Below are 19,124 nucleotides of genomic sequence, written 5' to 3'. Positions count from 1 at the left end.
GGTTAGAAAAGAAAAGTTGGCATTGCATTTTTCTTTTGTATTTGGCTGAATAATAATACCAGACACTGTCTATGAGCAAAGGTGTCGATGTTTTTGAGAAAATAAATAGTATCATGTTGATGTAAATTTGCCTCTTCTGAAACTCATAATTTCCTTTCTTATATGTCTATTGTATTTACTTCAGATTATGGCAATTTCCATCTAATTCCTGCTCTCCGTATCTTCTTGCTTTATATTTACTTTGTGTAATAGGTCACTTGATGATGTGATCATATATCTTAATTTGTCAGAGGTAAAGATAAGTGGATCTGCCTAAATTTAGATTAGACACAAAAATTGAGCTTGACTTAAGTTGGTACACATGCAGCACATAAACACATGTTCACATTGGCCATAAAGCATATGAAACCTACAAGAGAAAAAATGAGCAAAAACCCTGCTGTAAATAAGTAAAAAGCATAAAGTGCATCTAAATAACACAGAGTTTTCAGTAATACTGTCTTTGATCAAAAATAGCATAAAAACCATTCCACCACGACAAGGTAACTCTGATCGAGACAGTCCTACACTGTCTAATATTAAAAACCTTATCAATGTTGACCACAGTGTGAATAAGGGCAGACTAAATTTAGATTACGAAGAGTTGCCTGAAAATGGGTGGAAGTTCGATTGGCATTGAATTTATTCAATGTGACTCGATTGTGCATTGTTATGCTTTAAGATTTCTCCAGCCCATTAAGTATAGGAAGAACAAAATTAAAAAAATATATACTAATCCAGCCCTCACCCCTTTTTAGGGGCATACATTGAAATCATAGCAAAAGTTCTAATTACCCCCACCCTCACTCTATCCAAGAAATATTCAGCAGCCATATCTCTAAATTCTTAGAAAAAGGGAAAGGGACATACATTGTGATAAGAACACAGTAATAATACCCCTAGCGTAGTCCCTAAGCCCCTTAGTGTTCTCACTAATGATACACAGGCCTTCTCTCAGTATGAAGCCCCTAAAGTTTCTAACTTATATGATGCACCCCACATCCCCTTACTTAGAATGATTCCCCCACAGTCCACTCCCCACTCATTATAATGGTCACTAGTGATGAGCGAATACATTCGTTACTCGAGATTTCCCAAGCACGCTCAGGTGTCCTCCGAGTATTTTTTAGTGCTCTGAGTTTTAGTTTTTATTGCCACAGCTGAATGGTTTACATCTCTTAGCTAGCATAAGTACATGTGGGGATTCCCTAGCAACCAGGCAACCCCCACATTTACTTATGCTGGCTAACAGATGTAAATAATTCAGCTGCAGCAATAAAAACTAAATTTCCGAGCACTAAAAAGTACTCGGAGGACACCCAAGCGTGCTTGGGAAATCTTGAGTAACGAGTATATTCGCTCATCACTAATGGTCACCACTGCTTCACACTTAGTAAGTAAAAATGAACACTAATACCTACTCTCATTTCCCTGACGCACTCCTCAGGTCGGTGAAGTGTGGGGACTCCACAAAGCAGCGGCAATGTAGTGCTGTCATGGTGCCTGCAGTGTGCTGATTCTCAGAAGCACAGGTAAAGGCTGAATGGTGGATCACAAAGACTTTGGCTCCCGAATCTACCATTATATTCAATGACATCTGCATCTTAAGGAGACTGTGACAACAAACAGGGTGGAGGGCCAAATGCCAATGCCCTCCAAAGATGTTCTGCTACTATTAGTGATAAGCGAGTGCACTCGTTGCACGGGTGGTCTCCGAGTATTTGTTAGTGTTCGTAGATTTAGTTTTCCTTGCTGCAGCTGACTGATTTACAGCTACTAGCCAGGCTGAGTGCATGTGGGGGTTGCCTGGTTGCTATGGAATCCCCACATGTAATCAAGCTGGCTACTAGTTGTAAATCATTCACCTGCCGCGATGAAAACTAAATCTCTGAGCAGTCATAAATACTCGGAGACCACCCGAGTGCGCTTGGGAAAACCCGAGCAACGAGTACACTCGCTCATCACTAGCTACTATGAATACTAAGCCCCTGCCTATCCCACTGTGCAGTGCCATTTGAGTGGTCTTCTTCAGTTCATACAGCCTCTTCTTTTGTCTGTTACTGTGTTCTTCTGTCTGACACACCATCCCAGAATGGGGCTGAGTGGCAACGCTGGCAAGATCCAAGAATTTTTTTTTTCTACCACCTTTCAATTCCTCTGGAGTTCAACAAAGTAACACCTGGGCAAGCCACTAATTTATTGGATTTGTACAATGAAAATCACAAAAAATTTGCATTCAGCGAATTTATTTATTTTTTTTAAATTTGAGACACATCGCACTCTTTGTCCCGACATCAAAGTGTTCTTAGAGAGGGTATCATAAAAATATGGTGACAGATTCCTTTTGTTAGAGGTGACAGCTGCATGTTGATGGTTAAACAGCAGTGATCAGAACAATCTCCGGTTGCTGTAGTGACAAGCAGATGCGAGCTGTGGTAAGAAGCCGGCTCAAATGTTCTCATGAAGAACAGATTTCATCCAGCGTTTCTACCCAATACAGGTCTTTTTCAAGGACATGTATAAAAGAGGAGCTCCGGGCTTGAAGAGTAGTGTAACACAATCAAGCATCACGACTGTGGTGGAAATGCTGGACGAGATCTGTTCTTCTTATGCCGAATCTAAATAAGTGCACTCACTCTAGAGCATAAATTATGGTCTTTGCTTCGCTGGGATTGTTTGGTTATGATGTGATGGAACTACTGTCCTTTCCTCAAGCACAAACTCTCTTCAGCAGTGTTGCCGACCTTTAGAAATACTTCTAACATCATAAACAATAAAGTCGTTCTGTGATTCATCTTCCTATCAATTGTAATATTTAGATTCCGTAGATATATCACATGTCATCTTTTAAAAGCTACTAGGGACCATGTTGTCTAATTTATGACTTTTTTTTAAGCTTTATAATCTAAATGCTTTTGAACCTTTCGATTTGAGACGGCATTGAAAAACGGAATGTGCACCTTATTTGCAAAGAAATTAAATGAAATGCAACCTTTCCTGTTAACATTGTTATATTTAATTAGCTAGGCTGCTATATTTATCTCAAAACTGACCTTTAACGAGGCATAGCTACTTTAATTACTGGAGTAAACACATAAATCCACTTTGGAGAGTAATGTATGTCTTCTCGACAACTTTCATAAATAAAGCTCTCGGTATGAGTTAGGAGAAAACTGGACACGGGCATCTGGTCTCAATAGCGTAATCGCCTGGTCTAACTTAATTTCTCTTTAATTACAGACTCTAAGGCTCAAGATCTCATAAGCCCAGACGTGTGTATAATTCTAGCCAGATATATGTATTCAATTCAGAAATTTATATTTTGATAATGCCGGCACATTGTGGTGTTATTGAATGGTTCACTTCTCTTCTGTATATGATTTTCAAGTTTAAACCTTTCACGCCAGGACAATTTTTTTCATTTTTTTTTTCTCCAGTCTTTTCCAGAGCTGTAGCTTTTTTACTTATTTTCCATCAACATAGTCGTTTTAGGGCCTATTTTTCTGTATGGCAAGTTGTAGTTTTGAGAAACACCATTCACTTTACCATATAATGTACAGAATAACGGGCAAAAAAGTTCCAAGTGGGATGAAATGGTGAAAAATATGCTACTCCGCCAATGTTTTTTTTGAGGGGGTTCGTTTATACGGCATTTATTGTGCAGTAAAAAAAGACCTGGAAATATAATTCTCCAGGTCGACACAAATGTGACCGATACAAAACTCGTACAGTTTTTTATTATTATTTCAGTGGTTAATTTAAAAAAAAATGAAAACTTTGTAAATCCAATTTTTTTAATTTTCCATTTTTTAATTTTTCGATTGATGCAGCCTTGTGAAGGCTAATTTTTTTGCCTGGGGAGCTGGCATTTGTTATATACAAACAGCAAGATGTTTGATTGCTTTTTCTTGCTTTGTTTAAGAGTGATGCCGAGACTGAAAAATAGGAATTCTTGCATTTGTTTCCTCTTTTCAGTGTTTATATTAGGTTTTATTAGGTGAATTACTTTGATACATGATTGACATTGACAATTGACATTGATTTGATACATCAGACTTTTATGGACTTTGTGACACTAGATATGTTTGTCTTATTTCATTGTTATTTAGTTTATTCTTATAGGTATGTTACAGGTTGTGTGTCCCCCTTTGATGCGGGCTCCGTGGCTGAGCCAACTTCTTTTCAGGCACATGACATGTGCCCCTAACAGCCACAGGTGGAATTGCAATCCACCCACAGATTTAACATGTTAAATGTCACTGTTAATCTCTGACAGTGGCATTTAAGTGGCACATACAAGAAGCGGGTCACAAATCCACCCAAGGGCGCCCCTGTCACATGATCTCTGAATGCTGATGGGTTGGCATGACAATCAGGGGATCTGCAGAAGAACCTCGTGCTTGTCATTGCAGTTCTCCTATAAACGCCGGCCCCTGACCAGCATTCATAGGAGATCATGATTTAGTTGACACATAGCAGTACTGAAGCCCTGCTATGTGTAACACAAGCAATAACTATTGAAGCAAATTAATAGTAGAAAAAAAGGTTTGGAAAAATCTAAAAAAATTTGAAATGTTCAAATCACCTCCCTTTTGCCCCATTCAAAATAAAACAATGCAAATTCACATATTTTGTATCGCTGCATTTAAAATATAAACTAAATGAATCCGATCGGTAAACAATGTAATGAGAAAAAAAAATCAAAACTCCAGAATTACGTTTTTTGTTCGCCGAAACATAAATAGCAATAAAAAAAGAAATAACAGTCGTTCAAAACATCATATCTACCCTAAAATGGTACCAATTAAATTGTTAGCTCAGCACGCAAAAAATTAAGCCTTCGTCCAGCCTAAATTCCGAAAAATAGAGGCGCTATGGGTCTCAGAAAATTGCACTTTTTTTTTTAACGAACTGTTGATTTTTTTTCACCACTTAAATAAAAAAGAACCTATTGTTGTGTGGTATCTGTGAACTCATAATGACCTGGAGAATTACAATGACAGGTCAGTTTTAGCATTTTAGTGAACATGCTTAAAAATAAAACAATTGTGGAATTACACTTTTTAGCAATTTCACTGCACTTTTTCCTGTTTTCCAGTAAGTTATATGGTAAAATCAATGATATTGTTCGAAATTACAACTCGGCCCACAAAAAAAGAAGCCCTCACATGGTCACATTGTTGGAAAAAAAAAAATGTATGGCTCTGAGAAGAAGGGAGCAAAAGATGAAAATTCGAAAACGGAAAATCCCATTTTTGTGAAGAGATTAAAAAGGGAATAAATAGATTTTTTTTAAGGTTTACTGTTTTAGAATGGACTTGTTGGGTTATAATGGTTAATAGCCGGAGACCAGACTAGATTGGTGCCAGCCGCGCCTGCCTCTTTCCAGTTGTGATTGACAGGTCTCTTACTATAAAGGTACCGTCACACTCAGCGACGCTGCAGCGATATAGACAATGAGCCAATCGCTGCAGCGTTGCTGTTTAGGTTGCTGTAGAGATGTCAAACACAGCAGCTCCAGAACGATGCAGGAGCGATCCAGTGACGTAACGGCGACTCACTTATCGTTGTAGCTGGTTGTTAGCTCCATGTAAAAACATTGCTGGCATCATTGCTTTTGCTGTCAAACACGATGATACACGCCGACCTGACGACCAAATAAAGCTCGGGACTTCTAGCTCCGACCAGCGATATCACAGCGGGATCCAGATCGCTGCTGCGTGTCAAACACAACGAGATCGCTATCCAGGACACTGCAACGTCACGGATCGTTGTCGTTCTCGTTGTAAAGTTGCTGAGTGTGAAGGTACCTTTAAGGTACCGTCACACTAAGCGATGCTGCATCGATACCGACAACGATGTCGATCGCTGCAGCGTCGCTGTTTGGTCGCTGGAGAGCTGTCACACAGACCGCTCTCCAGCGACCAACGATCCTGAAGTCCCTGGGTAACCAGGGTAAACATCGGGTTACTAAGCGCAGGGCCGCGCTTAGTAACCCGATGTTTACCCTGGTTACCGTTGTAAATGTAAAAAAACAAACACTACATACTTACATTCCCGGTGTCTGGTCATGTTCCTCGCCTTCAGCTTCCCGCACTGACTGAGCGCCGGCCGTAAAAGCACAGCAGTGACGTCACCGCTGTGCTTTGCTTTACGGCTGGCCAGCGCTCACCAGTCAGTGCGGGAAGCTGAAGGCGAGGGACATGACCAGACATGTAAGTATGTAGTGTTTGTTTTTTTTACATTTACAACAGGAACCAGGGTAAACATCGGGTTACTAAGCGTTACCAGTGACGACATCGCTGAATCGGCGTCACACACGCCGATTCAGCGATGTCAACGGGAGATCCAGCGACAAAATAAAGTTCTGGACTTTCCCCAGCGACCAACAATCTCCCAGCAGGGGCCTGATCGTTGGTCGCTGTCACACATAACGATTTAGTTAACGATATCGTTGCTACGTCACAAAAAGCAACAATATCGTTAACGATATCGTTATGTGTGACGGTACCCTTAGAGTGACCTGTCAATCACCTGGAGCTGTGCTGGGTATCTATTGCCTGGGGTAGTGCCAAACTAGTATTGTCTCCAACTTTTCTTCCCAGCCAGATCTTCTAACAACATTTTCTCTAAAACTCTGGATTAGTATAATGATATATCAAAGAAAGGTATACCTGATTTCAGTAAAGCAGCAAGGCTCGGAATCATAGTTTGGGCAACATAAATCAGCTGACAGGTTACCTTAAAAAATCTACACAAATAATAATATAATTTTGTTTCGTTTCATTTCATTAACATTTTTTTTTGTTTCCCCCTCAGATCAGTTTCTTACTGGTGGCACCACATCCAGTCCCTTGTCTATTGCAGTGCATCACTTGTCCCTGGGACATTTTTGGAGGCTTCTCACAGCTGTACTTGTACTCTCCAGCATCCCAACTGCCAGGAAAACATTCCATGCATACAAGGACCTGGCCCCTTGTGTTCTCTCTGCTCAACAATTCACCCTGCCCAGTGTGCCAGTTGCAACCCTGGATACACATTAACAGCTCAAGGCCTGTGTGTGCCTTCAGTGCCTGAGTCCTCGGAACCTTACCTTGGGACAGAAGGTACTTTACAAGACTTAGAAGTTAAATATTTGCTTCTTAAGCGAGATGGACGCTTAAGAGCTCCAGCTTTCTTTATTTCTGGAGATCTGCGGCTAGGCATGTGGTTTCAAATGGGTGGCAGGAAGCGTATGCTCCTCACCTGCAAGAGCAACAAACACTGGCCAAGGCAGCTGCACCTACTTTTAGGACTTTCAATGCGTCTCTGTCTTGCCGGAAATGGTACAAGAGACCCCCAAGTAACCGTTTATGTGAATCCTTTTGGAGGGAGTCACTCGGAAAGCTGGTTGCTGCCTGCAGGAGAACAAGGTTATCCAAGTTGGGAGAAAACTTGGGACATGGAGGGAGGAGACCGTTGCCAGAATTGGACTTTGATACTAGGCCACCGCTGGCGGTCATTTTTTGAAACCGTTCACTTTTACATGAGAAGCAATCCTTTGGAAGAAGAAGAAGAAGGAGAGGAAGATTCAGCAGAATGGACTGACAGACAGACTTTGGATGATAAATTAGAAGATCCTGAGTATGTTCGTATTGACGGTCTTCATGCCTTTGGTTACAGTGTACCTTTTGACCCAGAAGCCATCAGAGGCTTAGCGCAGCAAATAGACCAACCTGGGTCTAGAGAAATTGCATTGCTTGAAATGCAAGAGCTAAGAAAGCGAGTGAATTTCTTATCTCCTCCTGGTGTCCGTAAACTGGATCTATTTAGCTGCCTACTGCGACACCGGCTGAAGATGAGCAGTAATGAGGTGGGAAGAATACAGGCCCAACTTGCTTTATTCAGCAGTCAACTTCCCAACGGTTCCACTTATGAGACAACAAAGCTCTGCAGCTAAAAGTTCAGCTTGGATTTATTTGCTCTTTCAACACATAAGGCCCATAAATTATGTACAATGTCTTCCTCTTGGGGAGTCAATCCTGGAAACCACATCTGTATTCTTGGGTCTGCAATATCCTGTTGTATTGGAAAAACAAAGTTAATACAGATTGTTAAAACTGAAAAGAAGGATATCAACAAAAAAGGTCCAACTTTCATCCTAGTCAATACTACAAATTAAACTGTGCAAAGAGAATAATGCCCAATCTCACGCGACTTGATGAATTCTGGTTTATGCAGCTCAGTAGGGCAAGCTAAGTGTGCCAGCTGTGATAGTTCACCAAGATGAAAAAACTCTAGAAAATTTCACAGCCAAAGCCATATTCAGATTGATCCACGAATAAAAGACATCTTGCTCTCCCATGTCTAAGAATACTGAAGATCTCTTGAGGATTTACAGTTTGATACATCAAGATGACCCAAACAAAAACAAGTCACATAAAGAAAGAACACAAATATGTAGTATAAGGATTTTTTTTCCAAAAAGTGTCAAATGTAAATGTATATGACCTACTCAGAAAGAGAAAAAATAATCTTGGTACATACATAACTTACTGTTAGTGCTAACCTAATAGTACAACTATCTCCTACAAAGCCTTATTACTGTCACCAGTGACATTTACAAAAGTGTGCTTCGTCTGGTACAAAGGGGGTTAATGGAGCTTAGTCATTCATTATAAAGGTCATAAATTTGCAAAAACTGACAAAAAAGCACAAGAAAATATAAGACTTTTCAGTGACCATTGTGTGTTGATGTTTTGAATAAGTACACATTCTGAGTGTGTCTGTGTGGACACAAGGTTTAAGTGTGTGATTATGAATATCCAGGTCTCATTGTGTGTATGGGCTTAAGACACAAGAAGGGAGCATTGTAGTCCCTGATGCAATTTAGCGATATTTAATTTGTATGTAGACCTGGTAATGAATGCAGATTTGTACCAGTGGAACAGAGGCCCATTGAGTGACTCTCAAGAATACAGCCTATGTTGAAATAAGTCTTGGAAGCCTAGAAAGAGAAAATATGATTTCTTCAAGGTCAAGAGAAGCCAGTATTGGCATATAGTAAATACATTCTATCAATGGACGCAGGTTTAACTAATTATGCACTGTTGAGCATGACAAAAGATTATTGGTTATTTTCTAAGCCATTCGGCACGTAAAGTCCTTTTTTTGTTTGAATGTGCCATAAGGTGATTTATAACCTACCTGTGGCCATGTGTTTTCAAATCTTTGTATCTCAAGCAGGGCTCAATAAAGAAAAGGAAGCTTTGTAGGCCTTTATGTTGTCCAATTGACACTTCCCACTCGCTGCTAGACATTAATGAACTAGAGCATTTAGGGACGTTCTTGTTGCATTTTTTTCCATGCTATAGTAATTTTTTTTCTTAGGAAGGTCAATATTTATGCATACCATTGTGTGTAATGCTCTCTGTTCATGCAGTTTATATGTTTTTGAGAAGTGTTGCAGACACTAGTTTTCCAGGACTGATTTAGTTTTCTTTTACTATCGTCTTAAGAACTTACAGGCATGTAGTTTTTTGCTACCTGTCTATTTATTTTACAGACCACTCCTGCTGGCAATTCTGCTGCTTCACGTCAATAGAGAACCAAAAACAAGGAAAGAGAAAAATCCCAATAAAATATACATACATTTTTATTGATATAAGTAGATTAAAATGTTGTACAAATATATATGCATATCATGTGTAATTCTAGGGGGATAACAGAGCAGAGTGACAACTGAGCAGGTAATCACACTAATAGCCGAGCGGTAACAAGTATACCAGTGTTGCCCTTATGTTTAGGTACATAAATAGTGAAACAAATCCATATGGACACAATGGGAAAAAGTGCTAGTGCATGTGGACCACATAAATGGTGATAACCAGAAGTACAGAGCATATCATAAGTCCAAAATATATAAGGTGACAGTGCACAACATAATATGGAGGAAAATGCTGAAGTACCATTAGTGATCCTACATATGATCTTACATAGAATATGCCCTAGTAGTAGTGCAGAGAGTCTGCGCAATGCAAAAACGTTTTAGCCTGAATTGGGTAGACAAAACATTGTGCCCAGGAAAGGTAGAAGCATATAAACACATCTGTGCTATACCTGAGTGTGAGCTGCCCAGTCAGAGAACACGCCCCGACGCGCGTTTCGCAATCTCTTCTTCAATAGTGGTTCGGTGAGCTCATTGCCCATATGCTCTGCACTACTACTAGGGCATATTCTATGTAAGATCATATGTTGGATCACTAATGGTACTTCAGCATTTTCCTCCATATTATGTTGTGCACTGTCACCTTATATATTTTGGACTTATGATATGCCCTGTAGTTCTGGTTATCTTATCACCATTTATGTGGTCCACATGCACAAGCGCTTTATTTCAATGTGTCCATATGGTTAGTTTCATTATTTACGTACCTAAACATAAGTGCAACACTGGTATACCTGTTACGACTTGACTATTAGTGTGATTACCTGCTCAGTTGTCACTCTGCTCTGTTATCACCCTTGAATTACACATGATATGCATATATATTTGTACAACATTTTAATCTATTTATATCAATACAAATGTATGATTTTATTGGGATTTTGCACTTCCCTTGTTTTTTGGTTCTATGATTTTTTGGAGGTGTCTCCCGCCTGCATTTAAGTCGTCATTTGTTTTGGGATATTATTCACGTCAAAAGAGCAGCTCTTCTTCTTCCAGGCTGCTGTGTCGATGGGGCATGACTACCAGCGTCAAGCTGATCGACAGATGACTGCCCGCAGTTAGGCAGCGGGGAGCTGGCTGTCAATCAGTATGATATCAGCAGTTACACCCCGACAACAGATCAGAACATAACAGATGCCACTGCTCTGTCCCCATAAGATTAGCAGAGGAGGCAGAATTGCTAGCAGGGGTATTCTATGACCGCTATGTGTCGACAGATGTCAGAGCCAGGCAGAACAGGCAGGTAGGTAGCAATTACCTGCTTGTAAGTACTTAGGCCCATAGTAAAAATATAAATTAGTCCCGGATAACCACTTTAACCATATCTAAACACTAAACTTGAATTGTGCAAACTGAAAGAAATGATCTCAGGATTATTTAGCCAGAATCTTTAATGGTCCATTTACACTGACCTACTTGACACCCTAAGTGACCATTGATTGGCAAACTATCATTTAATAGCCAGTTCATACAGGCAGGCCTAAGTTAGTGATGCACACTCACTGATCTGTAATGGATTGCCCAGAGTACATAGGCTGCTACTGTTCTTGGCAGTGAGAATACAATTTCTAAAAGATGATGCGCCACCGAGAACGATGATATTTTACGCAGAACAAAAGATTACTTGATCTGATCCACAAGTTTTTTGCTCATTCATCGGATGATCAACAGACTGTTTACACTGAAAGATTATCGTCAAACAAGTGTTAAGAACGCTCATGCTCGAGAATCTTTCATTGTATATGCTCCTTTACTCTGGAGAGGTTACCCAAGAGAAATGTCCCTACATTACTCCTTTCTAATTAATGATGTATTATATAGGTTTCCTATGGATGGAAAGATTAATAAATGCCAACAAGAGATACAAGTAAGACTGGAATGAGCTTTACAGTCCCTTATTGTTGATGCACAGGCACTTTAAGCCAAAATGAATGGAACTCATGAAAGCCTAAATAGGACAGCACTGAATTCCTTAAAAGGGTTTCCTTATCCTGAACTTTAAAATTTATTACCTATTCTTAAAATTGGACATTAATATTAGATTGGTACTGCTCCGACTTCTAACACTTCCATGTGGCACTGCTCTGTACACTGCAGTGGCCATGAATAGTGCTGTAATCTCTCTCCTCTTCACTTGCATAAGAGGGAGAGGCCTCCATTACTGTTCACAGCCACTATGCAATGTAGAGATCCATGTGTACCATTCAATCAGCTGTATGGTGGAGGTTGTCCAGAGTCAAGCACCTGAAAAATGCAAACCAGTAATGGAAGTAGTGGGTTAACTGCGCTTATGTCTTGATGACTTGGAAACTCTTTGAAAATAAACAACTTAGAAACATCCTTGGTCTCCTGGATTCTCCAATTTGTTATCATCATCAGTGCAGTTTACCCACTATTTCCATTGCTGGGTTTCATTGGATTCCATCCATGGGATTGCAGGAGCAGATGTTATGAGCTATTACAGTCTTTGTGTATTACACAACCTCATTAGGTGAGCACATTCCCACATCAGATATCCTCCATCATTGGATAAGACCCTGTTGGGCTTTTTTTTCTTCCAGCTTCACTCACCCAAGCCTCCACCAATCTCATAGTAATGACTAGAGTTGAGCAAAAGCATTTGTAGGACCATGGTCTGTCTACCATGCTGGTTGTCAATGGCACCAAACAAAAGCTTTACTAACCTCCTTCTATTTGTGGATTTCCTGATGCCTCTTCTGATTAGTAGCCCTCACATTCTCATTATGTTGAAGTATGATGCCTGCATGGCATCAAGGAGATCTACTAAAGAGAAAAGGTCCATGACTAAACAAAATGGTAAATATCTAGTCATAGCTGTGTTATAGAGCAAAATTGCTTTTTTATAGAAAATCTGAGAAATTCTTCCCAATGTTGACGGCCACTCTAAAATCGACTTTCTCTGCCCTCAGCCCTCCGGATCTCCCATATGTGTAAGATAGACACGAAAGACCTTTAAAAAGAAACATAGAAACCACATAGACCCTGCCTGACATTTTTATGTGTCCTTTACAGGAAAGAAAATAATTAAAGTTCAAGAAAAAAAATCCATCTATCCCATCTCTGCCATATTCTGGCTTTTATAAATGACCACTATTATTTTCTGAAGGCCACCTTACTTACATCAGGTTCCTTAGCTTTTTTTAATGTGTTTGTATGTTTTGTTAGACAGGAGAGGTGACCTACAGTTCAGCTGGGCATCGGAGCATCTGTTGCTTTACTACAGATTTAGTCATTTCAGCGCTGAACAAGTATTGATATGGTGAGGTTCATTGGATTAACCATCTGTTTCTACATAAGGTTCCACTAACATATTCATATTTGTCATCTGAATTAAAATATACATAATCATGACAAGAGGTCAAGGGAAAAAATAATGTTGTACTTTTAGCTTGAAAGTTTTTTTTCTATATTTTCTTTCAACTAAGTAATTAAATTTGAAAAAAAAACTGAAACATCATTCAAGTTGATCCAAAACCAAATAGTAAAAAGTGGGGGAAGAAACCTTCAGCGATGAAATCAAAAATCGAAAATTATCTTTTCGTAAAAAAAATGAAAAAACTTTTATTCGGTACAGTAGTACATTAAAAAAGACATGAATCCTGGTCACCACAACCTGGGATAAACAACTAACGAATTTCAGCTAAGAGACGTAATTATGGTACATCATGTACCATGATTAAGGCTCTTAGCTGAAACGCGTTGGTTGTTTATCCCAGGTTGTGGTCACCAGGATCCATGTCTTTTTTAATGTACTACTGTCCCGAATACAAGTTTTTTCATTTTTTTTTACAAAAAGATAATTGTCCTTTTTGATTTCATCGCTGGATGTTTCTTCCCCCCACTTTTTCTATTTGCCGACGTCCAAGACTGAGATGGCTCCGGGCGATGTTACTTCATCCGGCAAGGTGCTGCAACAGAAGGTGAGCAGACATTTTCCCCCATTATTTTCCCTCTATTGTTTTCTCACAATCAAATAGTATTCCAGAACTTGGGGATTCAAATTTCTTATTGTCTTATTCATGTCTTCTTAAAAATCATCATATTAGCAATCGGAAAAGATGTTCAAGAACGTCAAGTTGCCTAGTTTGGTGCAATAGTTTTCGGCTCAGTAGTTAATAGATTTCTATGGAGGTAAGATCATCACACCACTTTTCAACAAGGAAAGTTAATAAAAAAACAGCAAAATTTTTTACACTTTGGAATAATTAAAGGGTATTTATACTGGTAATAACAACCTTTGAAAGACGACTGTCTCGCTGATAAATTCTGTCTTTATCTGTCACCAGTTACATCAAATCCAAAATAACGGACTTTACAACTAGAAACTTTCATGTGTATTTATGACAGATAACAGCAAGATTATACTAGATTTATACATGAGAAAAATTGTGTGTATTCACTCAAAATGTTCCACCAGGACTATTTATGAAGAGCTCTGATTATGTCACAAAAAGAAGAACAAGACCCCAAGGAGGTAGTAGAATGAAGATGACAAGCGTGTAGCGAAATGATAGCTCTTCTTACACCTTGCTTAAATAGCTTGTCTAAGCCCTTCTTTTACAAACGCAACATTTAATCAGGCCTGTGTTAAATAAAAAGATGCATTTTTTATTTGCAGAGAACATGTCACTTGCCATAAGCATATAATATTTTCACTCGTGTAAATGCCGCTGTTCTCCTGAATCTGCAGTTCTTATGCTTTTGCTCTTGTGTCTTTCTATTCCTGAGACATCGACTCTTTTTTCCTGGTATATAAATCTAGTCTTTTTAGACAACTGGGTGTAGTCCACAAACAGACTCCCACAGGGAAAAGTTGAGGACCACACCTACTGGGTTTAAAAGACTGAGAAGAGTGGATGATATCTCAAGAGTTAAAGGGATAAAACAAAAACATCAGGTTCACAAGAGCAGTGGCATTTCCCCCATGTAAAAAGATATCCTCTTTAAAGAACAGTTCTGTTTTTGCTAGAAAAGGCTCATTAAAAAGGACCTGTCACTTGCTTTAAATATTGAGTTAAATATGTTGTAGAAATCCCTTAGTTCCCCTGATTCTGCCACTTTTTTCCATTTTGCTCCGAGTGATTCTATTGCAAAGATATTCACATTTGTTTCTTCTGTAGAGCACTATGAGAAATTTCTGCTTGCATTCCAACTAGGTGTTTTTTCTGGGTGTGCTGTTAAGGAATACACTTTTACCTCAACCAGATGGTGCCAACCACTCTCTGAGATGACCCTAAATAAAACCTAGTTGGTCTACAAGCAGAGATTTCACATACGGGGCTCCAAAAGCAAAAAATATAAATATCTCTGTAATAGAGTGATGCATCGCAAAACTGAAACAGCAACAGAATCAGGGGAACTTGGGAGTTCTTACAACATATTTTTCTCAATATTTTGGAGAAGTAATAGGTCCTCTTTGAGATAATAATCTACATAAATCAGCTGTATGTTGGATATATGCACACATAGCTTTTCGAGGAGGTTTTGGAGCAGAAACTCAATGGAAACTCTCCAAATCCTCCACAAATACTCAAAAGTCTATACTGTACTTATCTTCTGCTCTGATGGGCCGGATGCGCATCAAACACTGGAACGATCCTGCAGGTCACAAACTGCAGGAGACGACCAGAGCAATGCCGAGAACAGAAGAAGACAGCGACTGGTAAGTTTAAAACTAAAGGCAGGGAATTTATATCAGTTTTACCATGCCTTTGGTGACATAAAAAAATGGATCTAAAGAGATGGTGCAATATGTCACTGAGAACGAAATAGTCCTAATATCAATTAGAAAAGGTTCTAATACTGAATGTTTTATTCCTTTGGATTCTGGGGTATTATATAGAGGTTACATAAAGAAAATGGTTCTTCCACGTATATATTGTGTGAATTGAAAGCATATATTATATCAGTCATGGCCAGCTGTGACCACTTCAGTGCAGACACAATGCATTGTAGTTGGAATGACCGTTGCTATAGAGATAACTTATTTTTATGATAAAGTCTCCTTTATTTCCAATAAAAGCAAGAAATGTGTAGGATATGACATTCCACTTTGTATGGCAGCAGGTAGCTTAGAAAACACCTAAAGTTTACTATAGAAGGTAATCCAACATCAGGGATTACTATAATAACTTCTATTGATAACAAAATCCCCATTTTGGAAACGTAACCTCATCTTGTGCTTAAATTTCGCCTTCATGGGCCAACTTAGTAGACCAGTTTACATACTAGGAATTCATGCATTGTGAGATCTCCTAGATATTACTTTCCCTAAGGCCTCTTTCAGACGTCAGTGTCTCCGGTACGTGTAGTGACAGTTTTCTCACGTACCGGAGACACTGACACACGTAGACCCATTCAAATGAATGGGTCTATGCACATGTCTCCGAGTTTTCACGGACCGTGTGTCCCTGTTGAAAACACGGAGACATGTCAGTTTTTTGCCCGCAGCACGTACCACAATACGTGCCGCACACGTGCACACGGAGAACAGTGTGCACTCTCCTCCGTGTGCACGTACCGCCCGCAGGAGAGACAGCGCTACAGTTAAGCGCTGTCCCCCCCACATGCGGTGCTGAATCCAGAATTCATCCCTTCTTCCCAGCAGCATTTGCTGGAAAGAAGGGATGAATCATCTTTTTTTTTCTTTCCCCTTAAATATAAAGTTAATGCGTCCCCTCCCACCTCCCATCCCCTGTGCGCCCCCCCGGCTGGCCAGGAAATACTCACCCAGCTCCAAGCTCCAGCGATGTTTCCTCAGCGGCTGCAGCCTGTGCTGTGTGAGCAGTCACGTGGTCCCGCTCATTACAGTGGGGGAATATGCGCATATTCCTCACTGTAATTAGTGGGACCACGTGACCGCTCACACAGGAGAAGCTGCCAGCGCTGAGAGGAGAGAGGAGACATCGCGGGAGCTAGGTGAGTATTTCTATGCAAGGGGCCGGGTGGCGCATGGGGGATGGGAGGCGGGAGGCACACACAAACTTTATTTTTAACAAAAAAAAAAGAAAAAATGATCTTTCATCTCTTCTCTCCTGCGGGGGAGAAGAGATTAATGCGGCTTCAGCACCGCACAGGGGGGACAGCGCTTAGTGTAGCGATGTCTCTCCTGCATGTTGTTCTCAGGCGGCACACGGGCGGCACACGGATGTGCTACGTGAGCACACGGACACACGGACACAGATAATTCCGGTACCGATTTCTCCGGTACCGGAATTATCTGGACGTCTGAAAGAGGCCTAATGGTGCCAGCATGTGCTAAGCATCATAGCCTCATTCGGACATCCTTTTTAATTTTGCATGTAAAAAAAAAACAAAAAACATTTTTCATCAATGTGATGGATATGATTTTCATCCATTTCTGGTCAGTGTGCCCCTTTTTACCATCAGTGTGGCAGACATTTTTCTCATATGCAAAAAAGAAAAAAAACAACTCTCACCAATGAAATAATATTAAATAAGCACACAGATGGCATCCATGTACTATTCAAAATTTTCACCGAGCCATTGATTCACGTAGTTGTGACTTGAAAAAAAATTGATGTTTCTGTTTTCTTTTTTGTGTTTTTTTTAACTACTCGGTCTACAAAAAGTACATTCATGTGATCATCTCCATAGATTATAATATAAAAATGAATAAAATGAGCCAGAACACATGATAGTATAATGCAATGTGTAGGTGCACATTCACATTGTGGCTATTTAGCAGACAGACCCTATGATAAAAAATAACATGAGTAAATACCCTGTAGTAAGTAAGTAAATTAATAAATAGTAATAGTATATGTAAGTAACATAGGGGACTTAGCTGACACTGGATTAAAAAAGTGTAAAAATCATCCCACCGCGACATGGTGTATCCAATCAGGATGGTCCCGAAGTCTAGTATCGCACCTCTTTAAGTTTCAGCAGACCTCAAAATAGATGGGGGCAGAGCAGGACCCAGATCTGACTGTTTTGCATCTTTTCTGTGGAAAGCTGTATTGACAAGATGCACAGCCCAAAAAGGAGGAGTCACAACCCTGTATGTACAAAATACAAAAATCTAAAGCAAAACTTTAGTTTTACATTTCCATGTGCAGGTGCCAAGGAATCAGCTCTGCATCCTGCTTTGCACCCATCAATTTTGAAGCCTGATGACACATAGCGAGGTGAACTAGAAGATTTAGGGACCATCCTGATTGGGTACACCTTGTCGCGGTGGGTGTCTTTTATGTTCTTTTAATTAAAACAGTATCAACTAAGTCCCCTATGTTATTTACATGTACTATTTATTAATTTACTTACGGCAGGGTATTTGCTCAGAAACCGTGACTGACAAAAAGCTCATCTCATTAAGACCAATCAGCGCCAAACCACTGCGATTCGTATTGGTCGAGTGACTTTTTGTAATGGCAGTGGGCTATTTAGCTGCTACAGAACCGATAGTATGTTTTCATTCTTGGCCACCCCTCTGGGGAGTATTTCTTTATATCCACCATCAATCACTAAATAAACATTAAAAACTTTTTTATGTAGTATTGCTTATACTGTTGTATGTCCATCAATACTAATTTTTGCATGGATACTTCAATATTTGCTTTTTCTGTCAAAGTTTTATATTTGCGTTCTTTTTAAATGGCATTTTTATTTGCTTTGCAACTGAAAAGTGACAGTCAGTACTCTGCTTGGTATGGAGAATCAATTAAGGAAAAAGAAACCATTATTAAAAAAAAAGCTATCTAAAGTTTACAAAAACAAGTCTACATTTTTTTTCAGGCTTGTTCACAGGCTGACTTTGGTATTGAAGCTCATTTCCATTTCTTATCATCTGAGTTCAATAAACTATTAGGGTATGTGCACACGTTGCGGGTTTTCGCGTTTTTTCGCTATAAAAACGCGATAAAACTAAAAAAAAAACGCATACATATGCATCCTATCATTTAGAATGCATTCTGCAATTTTTGTGCACATGATGTGTTTTTTTCTGCAAAAAAAAAATGCATCGTGGTAAAAAACGCAGCATGTTCATTAATTAATTTTCATTAATTTTTTTCGAGCTATATAATGTATTGGGAAAGCTCCGGAAAAAAATGCAAAAAAAAGTGCTAAAAACGCGGTAAAACGTGAAAAAACCGCATGCGGTTTTCTTGCAGAAAATGTCCGGTTTTCTTCAGAAATTTTCTGCAAGGAATTCTTACGTGTGCACATACCCTTAATGGGATTGTTCTCAGCATTAAACATTATAATGAATCAGTCCAAGGTGGGGCGGTAATAAAAAATAAAAAGATTATTCTCAGTTCCGTGGACTGTCATCTGCTCTCTCTTCCCCTATCAGTTGAATCTCTTTAATATTTGTAAATTACTTCACTCATCT

The 19,124-nt window shown here is 39.5% G+C and overlaps 1 protein-coding gene across 1 annotated transcript in view; it reads left to right on the top strand.

Annotated features, from left to right (window-relative positions):
* Positions 1-11,627, top strand: part of BRINP2 (BMP/retinoic acid inducible neural specific 2) — a 364,502-nt gene extending 352,875 nt beyond the window's left edge. Inside the window, exon 8 of the mRNA XM_069737795.1 lies at positions 6,859-11,627. Coding sequence (XP_069593896.1) covers positions 6,859-7,978 — 1,120 coding nt within the window. The 3' untranslated portion in view covers positions 7,979-11,627. The remainder of the gene's footprint in view (positions 1-6,858) is intronic.
* The last annotated feature ends 7,497 nt before the right edge of the window (positions 11,628-19,124 follow it).

This window comes from Ranitomeya imitator, chromosome 8 (genome assembly GCF_032444005.1).
Source record: "Ranitomeya imitator isolate aRanImi1 chromosome 8, aRanImi1.pri, whole genome shotgun sequence".
Taxonomy (NCBI): Eukaryota; Metazoa; Chordata; class Amphibia; order Anura; family Dendrobatidae; genus Ranitomeya; species Ranitomeya imitator.
This window is presented reverse-complemented; position numbering and strand designations above follow the sequence as displayed.